Source organism: Amphibalanus amphitrite, unplaced genomic scaffold (genome assembly GCF_019059575.1).
Source record: "Amphibalanus amphitrite isolate SeventyFive unplaced genomic scaffold, NRLGWU_Aamphi_draft 001680F_arrow, whole genome shotgun sequence".
Classification (NCBI taxonomy): Eukaryota; Metazoa; Arthropoda; class Thecostraca; order Balanomorpha; family Balanidae; genus Amphibalanus; species Amphibalanus amphitrite.
In genome coordinates this window covers 67,785-78,159 of record NW_024883173.1, presented here as the reverse complement: position 1 = coordinate 78,159, position 10,375 = coordinate 67,785, and the positions used below count along the sequence as shown (strand labels likewise).

At 49.0% G+C, this 10,375-nt stretch overlaps 1 protein-coding gene across 4 annotated transcripts; it reads right to left on the bottom strand.

Annotated features, from left to right (window-relative positions):
• Window positions 1-1,197: 1,197 nt before the first annotated feature.
• LOC122374602 (dual specificity mitogen-activated protein kinase kinase 6-like) lies at window positions 1,198-9,827 on the bottom strand. 4 transcript variants are annotated; one of them, XM_043353433.1, is made up of 9 exons: window positions 9,772-9,827; window positions 8,417-8,519; window positions 7,358-7,523; window positions 4,896-5,012; window positions 4,483-4,602; window positions 3,961-4,121; window positions 3,106-3,215; window positions 2,528-2,657; window positions 1,198-2,254 (listed from the first exon to the last, which is right to left on the bottom strand). In XM_043353433.1, the coding sequence occupies exons 2-9, from the start codon at window positions 8,497-8,499 to the stop codon at window positions 2,110-2,112; spliced, it is 1,032 nt and encodes a 343-aa protein (XP_043209368.1). In that variant the 5' UTR covers window positions 8,500-8,519; window positions 9,772-9,827; the 3' UTR covers window positions 1,198-2,109. The 4 variants fall into 4 exon arrangements, with proteins under 4 accessions (XP_043209368.1, XP_043209369.1, XP_043209367.1 ...); XM_043353434.1 differs by having other exon boundaries at window positions 9,776-9,816; XM_043353432.1 differs by having other exon boundaries at window positions 9,644-9,812.
• Between the last annotated feature and the right edge of the window lie 548 nt (window positions 9,828-10,375).

Here is a 10,375-nt window from a genome sequence, read left to right as displayed (position 1 = left end):
CAAGACGGCCGTCCTGCAGAGACTCTCCGAGCTTCAGCGTGCTATAGGCCGTGCTGGAGACGAGCTGGGGGACCTCAGACCTGCCGTCGGGCAGCTGGCTCAGTCAATCATCACGGCAGTGGAGAACGGGAAGGAAGATATCCTGACAGAGCTTGGATACCTGAGGTCGGACTACACTCGACTGGCCCGCACTCTGGAGCTCTTACAAAGCAGAACCGATGACTCCCTGCGGGACATCAGCTCTCGCTTGGACATGCTCGCGAACGCGCCCCAGCCAAGACCATCGTGTCCTGCCGGCTCTACGCAAAGACCGGATGGACAATGTTACACATGTCCGGCACTTGGCGTCCTCCACACCGACAACAACTGCTACTTCTTGTCTGCCGCCCCTGACCCGCATCGGAGGGCGGAAGAGCGCTGCAGCGAAGGAGGCCTTGGTCATCTGGCCACTATGACTCCAGCGAACAGGGAATTCCTGTATCTGCTCGTTGGCAACCAAGTCAATAGCGACACGGCCTGGATCGGCCTGTCTCGGCCGATGGGTTCAGCCGAGTGGGTCTGGAACGACGGTTCGCCGTACGGACCCTTCACTGACTGGCCCAATGGCCAGGAGCCGGCCCCGAGCCCATTTGATCAGTGCGTCAGTGCGCGTACATTTCAGACAGATAGATGGTTCACGTCGGCATGTACTGACCGATACCCTTATATTTGTCAGGTCGCAGCCACCTCTACGGCAGCTGAACCATGATGAGACGCCACCCGCCACCTAGGACATAAGAACAAAGGAACTATTTCAAGTGACAGACATTTAACATTATCTGTGTAATGTGTATGTTATTCATGCCTATGTAACCTTGGCAGGAATAAACGGTGGTTTCTGGATGGTCTTTTCCTGGAGCATCATGCTTTGCCTGGGGTTAAATTAACTATGCTTCCTGTTCTGTTCAGCGGTTCAGTGGAAACTGTTCAGTGGGAGTTGATACGGTTGTTCATTGTGGAATTGATCTGAAATAGGTGAGCTATCTGAAAAAAACGAATAGACCTTCGAATTTCCGTTGACCAGTTTTCCGCATCGCTTCTGACCAACTGCTGCATCTCCCGCATTTCCGCACTTAGGTAGGTAGGTATACCCAACAGGCCCTGGCCTCGCTCACATATAGGAGGAATGAGTCGGACTGACACCCTGATCCAAGCGACTTTCTGACGCAGGTATATTGGTGTATCGCACATCTCGCTCGCAGTCGGTCACACGGCTCAGTGGGCGCTCACGGTACCGCACATACCGCACCGAACCAGCACTGTACACATTGTGAGCGACTCGGTACGGTGCACATCGTGCTCGATCAGTGCCAGTACGGTACATATCGTTCTCGAATCAGCACGGCACACGCACGATACCAGCCGACTTTGGGCGGAGTTGGCGTTCAACGATATTGCAGGCACAAACCCGGACAGACTCGGCCCACCAATGTGGTGACGTCATCTGAGACGTGCACCCCGGCAGAGTGTACCGTGGCGCGCGGGAGCACCGCGGCAGAGGCTATCAGCACAGTCCGGGGATAGGCACGGCGAGCACAGCGCCGGCAGCACGGCCGGGCCCAACGCCCGGCAAAACGCTGCCCAAATACTCAAAAATAAGACGCCCCAACTGCGATCGGCAACTGAAAAGGCACAGCGCCTCTCGAAGTCACTATACAACTTAAACCGCCTCTTTAGGCGTGTGGTATGATTAAACCTTCAACAAAGTCAAACGTGGCGGCCGCCGCACTCACACACTCCACAGTAATAAAACGGTAGCCACGACCAGCACTCACACACGGCGCCCCGTGGCGCCATCTCTGGACGGCAGCCGACACTCGAGCTTCGCCAGCCGGGCGCTAGGCTCCGTAACACACACCGTCGCCGCGGCGGGAGGCGCCCGTTCCACCGCTCCGCGCGCGCCTTTCACTGCTCTCACCGGGTCTTCTCTCACAGTTCTCACACACCGTGTCCTCACAGCGCGCGCCAGGCGTGCCGGGCAGCCGCGCACCCCTCTCCGCACCGCCGGCCGCCGGTCGCGCGCGGCACCCTCTCAGTTTGTACTCGCCGCTCGGCCGCCCCGGGACGCCGCTACACAGCGTCCGAGGCCGTCGGCAGCTCCAGGATACGCGCGATGAACGTGTCCATGCCCTCGGGCATGTCGGAGGCGCCGGCGATGAAGCCGTGTTGGAGCAGAGTTGGGTAGTTGGGCCGCTCCCGGTAGTCCTTCTGCAGGCTGAAACAGGGACCGGACGCGTCAGAGGGATGGAAACTGGAGAGGCAGACTGAACCAGAGATCACGGCGAGTCACACAAGACCGGGAAAGGTTGGAACACAGAGGGAGAGACAGAAATCATGAAAGAGACTAAATGAGCTTGACACTGCGTCCAAAGTCGCAGTGGAACATCATTTCTTCACCTCTCTGTCTGAATCATTATCTACCAGCCACAACGTCACTACAAACACGGCCACTCATTAATCAGTTACAAACCCCAAAGAGCTAGCTTACCAGAGCGAGACAAACTCCTCGAAGTGGACGGAGAAGTTGAATCCCTCCTTGGGCAGGCGCGGCGCCGGGTCGGCCACCACCTGCTTCAGCTGCTCGAACGGCGTGCCCCAGATTCGGTACGGGAACTTGCCTGTGGGCGGAGGTCGGGTCAGGTCGGGTCAGGTCAGGTCACGTCGGGTCAGCTAAGCAGAATGCCTGCAGATCGTCTTAGCAAGCTATGGCATGGTTCACCAAAACAAAAGGGGATAGAAAACACATCACAGAATATGTGACATCAATGCGAGTGGACCAGCGGCCAGACCAGTCGCTGCCTCGCTTCAGTACATTTTACGATCAAAGTGGAGCGAAGCAATCATAGCGCGTTACCTTAACAACTATGACCAGCAGTTACCGTAACACGATGTGTCCTCGCATTCATAAAAACGACTCCTGAAAATAAGAACTTCAGATACTACATAAGTGAATAGACTATTTTGTGTGACTGTGTGATGTGAATAGGGGACCCGACTGGATAACAGGTATTCAATGACAATGTTGCCCTTATCGAACCCCGGATAATCTCCTTCCATCAGACTGACCAGTGGCGATTTCGATCATGGAGATGCCCAGACTCCAGACGTCGGAGCGGATGTCGTAGCTCTTGTCGCCCATCGGGTTAATTCGCTCCGGAGCCATGTACGGCTTACATCTGTCGGGGGAGGAAAACGGTATGGTAAGGGGCAGTGGCGGTGAAAACACGTGAAGTCAAAACAAACATCACGTTAAGGTGTTCAACTTAACCAGGGGAGCATACATGTCTGAAGGTGAACGGCTCACATAGGTTTATGTTTACCAGGGCCGTGTGATTAATGCAAGGAAACAGATCAAGAAAAGCCATTGTGCAGCGCTACAACAAATACACACAAGTCGTTACGAAAAGAAAAATCAAAAGCCACACAACTCATCTTTTAGCGACAAAGCAAAGCCGGAACGAGCAATGATTTACCACAACCCGTCGGGAGAGAACCAAAAGCTACTCTCTACTTCCCGTTTCATTCCAGTCATCCCAACCGCTCAACTGAACACTCCCAAATAATCCCCCGCCAGCCCACTCTACCCCAACTCTAAGACTTTTTTAAATTCATAAATACAAGCATGCCATTTCACTTGTCAAATTACACACAAGATTATCGTAGTTTGACCTGACAACACACTCTTCACACACTGTGGGGTGGTCATGCCAATTGATAATGTCGGCCAGAGGTCGGATGGGGTCCCCCAGCCAGCTCATCAAACACGTGCAGTCGCTAAACTATCGCACAACACGGGTGAGCTAGTGACGCTCGCTAGCGGACGCTGCTTGAGCAGGGCGAGAGGCACACACGTGGAATACGAATCCCAATTCAAGACTACCATCCTCCCCTCCCCTCCTCTTTCTCCCTCCCCACACTCACCCGGCGTCGATCGTTTTGGCCACGGAGTCGACCAGGTAGCCCGAGATGCCGAAGTCGCACAGTTTGACGCGCCCCTGACGGTCACAGAGTGTGTTGGACGGCTTGACGTCGCGGTGTATGACCTTCAGCTGGGTGTGTAAGTAGTGGAGAGCCGACACCACCTGAGGGACAAATTCAGGTCAGTATGCACTATGCAGGGCTAAGGGTATGTAGTCAGTAAGAGTATGCAGTATGCTAGGAGTAAGTCAGTATGCAGGTCAGTATCTGGCTAAGAGAGAGGCATAAGAATGTGAGGTGTCCTTAGCCGGCACTGAAGATAAAGGCACTGAAGGTGTCCAAGCCGGTCCAAAGCAGGCCGCAGTATGGAACTAAAACGAATGGATTTTAGCAGTCAACCACTAGTTATGTGCATTACTCGTGGCGTGCCACGCTATAATATTAAAGCAAACAGTGTTCAAAGTGCGCTTGCTGTGAGAATTCTAGAGTTTAATCACGTCACATTGACAGTTTATGGAATCTCACCGAGTAGGCGACGCGGGCCAGGATCGGCTCAGGGATTGTCTCGTTGTGCGCAAACACCTTCTGATAGAACTTGTCGAGGCTGATGTCCATCACTTCCATACAGATCCACACGTCACCCTCCTGGAAACAGAGATCCACACGTCACACACAGATCCAAACTTATGTCCATTGCCTCCATACAGATTCACACGTCAGCCTCCTGGAAATACAGATCCACGCGTTAACATCCTGAAAAATATCCACGACATTTACCCGTTATGGACGTGCAAGGCTGATGCACTAAATCAACTAACCTGAACCACGAAAGCTAGTTACCATGAAAAGAACGCAGAAATCCTCTAAACAAAACAACAATAGACACGTGTAAAGTGTTCCTCAAACCCGCATTTCGGACACGTTTCCGTCTCACATACCTGGAAGAGTGCGCCGTAGAACTGAACGGTGTAGTCGCAGTCCAGTGTGCGCATAGAGATGTCCAGGTCCATCAGAGTGCGTTTGGTCTCATCCGAGTTCAGCGTAGCGGGAATACGCTGTGGAACCGGTCATAAATGATCAGAAGTCTACAAAAATGGCCAGTGTTGCTTACAGATCAGTTAGAGACGATCAAAGTCAATTAAAGGTCGGTTAGAGACGGTAAGAGGTCGGTAGCGACGGCCAAGGGTCGGTCAAAGATCGGTAAGACAGTCGTAGGTCGGCTATAGAAGGTAAGAGGTCAATTAAAGACGGTCAGAGTCTATCAGACGGTCGGAAAGACGGTCAGAGGTTGGTAGGAAACAATCAGAGGTTGGTAAAATGTCGGCCAAAGACGGTGACTGTCACAGTCTGAAACATGCAGTGTCTGTGAGATACAGCCACGCAAAGCCACAGTTCGGACTGGAGTGGACATCATCACAGCCGCTTGGAAGCCAGAAGCAAAAACCTAATGCTGGGGAGGCAGCAGGTAGCGGGAAGGGGCAGTCTTATCCATTCCCTTCCTCAACAGAACACGACTAGCGTTGAGCGATGTGCGAGATATCCCATAGATGTGTGCAAATTATTCAGGAGGCGTGGTAGACAGAACTGTGGCTCCAATTGTGATTGTCTGCAGCTTCGTGATTACCCATCTCCTTTGAGGAGCTCGGGTCGCCAGCTATTCTGAGTGTGAAAACAATCATGGGAGAAGAAAAAAGCCCTGTCGAATCCCGTAAAAAAACTTTTACTTTCCGGACATCATTAGCATTCGTTCGTTGAATGCCAAGATAACGCGCGTGTCATCGGGTTAACAGCTCCGTACCCCACGGCAGTGTCAGTGACAAACCCGCCAACTCTGCCAGGTCCCGCAACAAGCACTCGGAAACAGTCGCGAATTTCCTTGAACACAATCACCGAAATACTAATGCACAACGGTGGGCTCAGGAATGTCAGGGGAAAGCACGCTTCAGTGCGTCGCCGTAGCCGTTTCACAACGGTTTACTGTTATTAACGCCTAGATGGCTAGCGATGATACACAAAAACGAGCGTGGACTTTCCCACTGTGTAACAGAATACCGCAGGCGAAATTTTGAAACAAAAAGCCTCTTGCATAGTCCTTGAGTAACTCAACATACAAAGCTGTAGGTAACGTACTTGAGGCTCCTACACATTGTAATATAGGAGGAAGACAATGAAAAACAAGTAACTTACCTCTTTACATTCACTTGGGAGTTGGGAGGCGTAGAAAGCTGACAGAAGGAAAGGACGGGAATGTCTCGTCTGAATGCATCTCCTCTGTCTGGTAGGAATCGAAGCGCGGAGGTCCCTGTCGGTGATGATTCGGTACAGGACTCAGGTTCGTCACAGGATTCCAGGGGTCTGGAAACAGAGACGGAGTCAGTGTGTGACATTTCAGGAGGGGATGTTCGGACAAAATTGGGGCCTGTTCCAGCGCCTCCAGAAACCTCCAGAAAGCTCCAGAAAGCTCTAGAATCCTCCAGAGAGCGTTCCAGCGCCTCCAGAAAGCTCCAGAAAGCTCTCGCCAAAGCTCCAGAAACCTCCAGTAGCCTCCAGAGAGTTGAGAGGTCCAAATTTCTCTGGAGGCTCTGGTCTACAATTATGGCGCACATGTGACAATCACGAATGTAAACAAAGGACTTTTGACTGATTCTTTTACAACTTGAATGTAAAGAAAATTACATTGCTATAATTTTGTTAATCTTTTTTAATAAAATTGAAAATAAATTTTGCGTTTCAGGAGAGGACAATCGTCACACTTTTTGTATATGTGATGCCAATCTCCAGAAATCTCCAGATTGCGTTCCAGCGCCTCCAGTGAAACCTCTGGTAGAGCCTCCAGTCAAGAATATCTACTGGAGGCGCTGGAACAGGCCCTTGGTTTGGGAGTTATAAAACCACTGAAAATGCATATTAAAACACAGCCCATTGAGTCCATGGGATAAAAAACACGATCACACCTCTCAATGATCCAACAACACATCACTTTTTCACCTCGACATCCCACAATCAGTATTACTTTCCCTACCAAAAGCTGGTGATGATGGACCGAGAGTAACCACGTCACACTAAAAGTTAATACTGACCGGTCGTGAGTTAGACTTTGGGGAGCCCGCTTATGGAGGCAATCGACGTCCAGTTGTTTATTGGTTATTTACCGAGATCGGGAGTTCACGGGATAACGGGAGTTCCCAGCGGCAGACAAAGTACATATATGACATCCCCGCGCCCTTCTCCAACCCATTTCCTCACCTCCCTGGCCACACAGTGCTAGTGGGCCCATGGTGATCAATGAAACTGTTACCGTCATGATAGCTAACTCCAAACCCCCAACCGACAACCAATCTTCCTACCTAGGCGTTGAAAGCTGACACCTACCACCCATCTTTCCCCATCTCCCTCTTACCTTGACGGCCATCACGGTGCTGGTGGGCCGGTGGCGCATCCTGTCCACGGTGCCGTACGCGCCGCGGCCCAGGTTCTCCAGCACGTCCATATCCGCCGCCTGCACGTCCAGCGTCTCAGTGCCGATACGCAGCGTGGTGCGCACGTCCAGGTTGCGCGGCGGCGTCCTGTGCCAGAGCGAGGGAGGGAGGTTTGTGATTGTTCTGAGAAACATACCCTGGTTAGTAGACGCACTATACCTAGTGGGACTGATGTGGATGATATGCTGAGTGGATGATATGCTGCAACGAGCGATCGACGAAAAAAGGGACTGAGTAGAGCATTGAAGAAAATTCCATGGAAAAAAAAACTAAAAAAACCTTCAATAGAGGTTATTTTGTTTTCAAATATAACGATGGAGGGTGGAGGCTGGAGGGCTGACCTGACCAGTTGGTGCCTGATGGTGTTCTTATTAGTCCAGGCCAACCCCAGGTCAGGTTGGCTACTCCTCCGGACGACTGACTGGACTGGACTAAATAACTGGACTGGAGAGGTTATTTTGTTCTAAATAAACCATTCCTTGGCCATATCCTACAAAATTGCCCTTTGTGTGTACAAAAATCGTACACTTCTGATGTTCCTGAAAAGGAGCTTAAGTTTTACTCATAAGCTAGTTAGTAGGTAAAACACCATCATAAGGAGCCATAGAGAATAGCATACAAACTACAACTTAACTGCTGACCAGATGTACCATCTATTTCACTTATAGACAATTCAAGCATACTAATTCAATTTGTGATGACAGAAGGCATTTGAATGTGACTGTGCGTTGAGTAATGCACTGTCAAGAGGTATCATTCAGCTTTTACTTCTGTTTTATCCCCCATCATACCAAGATCTGTGATCAGGGCCCTGTCCCATGACCCAATGCAACAGTGCGCCTAGCAAATGAATGTTGGAGCCAGTGTTGGAGCGTCCAAGTTTGTTGATGTTACTATGGAAAGCCAATACAGCAATAACCGTGGTGGGCTGTAGCATCGTGCCATGAAACAGGGGCCTGTGAACCAGAGGACTTACTCACAGCTGGGATGGGGTTGGCGATTCACTCATGGAGATCTTCAGCCCAGGCCGCTTCTTCCTATCGCTGTTTATTTTGCTATTCATCTTGCTGCCTTTCTAGAAGCCTGAAATAGAAAAAAAATACTGCCATTCAGAAACAGAGAGCTATCACTGATTACATTTCACAAATTCATGTTTAGAGTCTTTCTCCCAGCAGCATCAGTATAGGTAATGCCCAATACATAAGAGAAAAGGTAAGCCTTTTGTATAATTATGCTAACAAAGTGAGTACTGTCTATTCAAAGTTGACAAAATGATATCAGCAATGTAATTAAGGGAAATCCCTTGCCTAACATATCTTCAATCACAGATAACAGTACTACTGTTATCTGTGCTTCAATGATTCCTGCCTAACATGATGACACTAGAATAACTGTTCTGTAGCAATTTTCAGTTCTCTAGTTCAATTTTGTAGTCAGTGTGGTACCTAATGCTGCCAGCTATACACAGCCAATTTTTTACCTAGGTAAGTATAGCTGACTACAGAATGATGTTCCATTTTTCACGGGTAATTATTTGCCTGGAGTGGTAGGCCATGCCGCATCACATGGGCTGAGTTCACAAAGTATAGATTTGTCCCAATGCTCACAATTGACATGCTTAATTGCATGATAAACAGCACAACTTAGCGCTCGCCGTTCCGGTCAACTGATAGCTCTAATTTTGAGGAGTGGAACATCATTCTGTAGCCGACTACACATCAAACTTTGACATTTTGAAGTGTTTTATGAAACCTGACACAGATAATACGATTCCAGTCATCAAAAAGTGATTCAAATTCGGTAGGTAGGCATCGAGCATCGCTGCACATTGCACAAGTGAGCCTCTACTGGAGTACTGGCCAGCTGAGAATAAAATATCATCTTGATCTTGGTTTCATTTTTGACTTTCTATTCAATTCTATTGCTAGTCTCACACCATATTTATTAGTGCACTTAAAATCAGACAGACTTAAATAGAAAGATTTGAAAACAGGCATTATTTGAGTCAAATGTTACAAATGAAATGTTAGGTAACCTGCACAAAACTAAAAGTATTCTATCAGAAGATGGTCTCCAGTCAAATTTTGTGGGGAAGGGTTGGCAAACGCAAAATTTTGCGAATTGTAATGTGCGGCAGCGGAAAAACAGCAAGACTTAAAATAGCAAGAGGTATCAGAAGATGGGAGAGAGATAAAAGGGTGATTTACCTTGGTATAGATCTCGGCTGACACAAAATTTATATTTTGAGGAAAATTCAAACAAAATGCGGTAAAAAGGCAAGAAGTATCCAACGCATCCCAATTTTGCAACCACCCGCCCACCCACATTCCATTACAAACAAAACATTTTCGGCGGTGGCAGGCTATTTGCGGCCAACAACTGCGCCACAAACGTTTTTAATGATACGTTCGTCGTCTAGTAAAACTCTAGAAATGTCGCAATGCTTTCGAAGCACAAACCATTTGGTGACTATCAACTAATAACTTTCATTTATTCGGATCGATGTTATAATTCAGGCAGTTAGAGACCAGAACAGACAACAAAGTAATTCGTTCGATTGTAACACAGGATCAGTTTATCCTGGGAAGGGTAGAAGCTCACAGTGCTAAATGCTTAGCATTTACCGCAATGCCGGTCTCTAGATTGAGATTGTAGGAAAAATTGCGCTTGACTTGACAGTACTTAAATCTGATGAATCATGTTCAACATGTTGAAACGAAGCATCTAAAAATAGCATTACAACATTGCGCAATGCATCACGAGTCACGACTCGTCTGTTTCAAACTGGGATCCTTCCATATTCGTCGAATGATAGATTTCAGAGAAAAATGCGCAAAAAGTCACTAGACGTCCTATCCAGAGGTATTATCATGGGGGAGAGCGATCTTCGATGACTACTTTGCAATTAGAATCGTGATATGTGTACGGCTGAAGAACAA

Bases quoted from the DNA above. Each gene is read 5' to 3' on its own strand.
- LOC122374602 (XM_043353433.1), bottom strand. From the start codon at position 8,499: ATGAATAGCAAAATAAACAGCGATAGGAAGAAGCGGCCTGGGCTGAAG. The intron at 3,216-3,960 runs GTGAGTGTGGGG...CTCCCCCGACAG, and splicing joins GCCAAAACGATCGACGCCGG to ATGTAAGCCGTACATGGCTC. The intron at 2,658-3,105 runs GTCAGTCTGATG...CTCCGCCCACAG, and splicing joins CATGATCGAAATCGCCACTG to GCAAGTTCCCGTACCGAATC.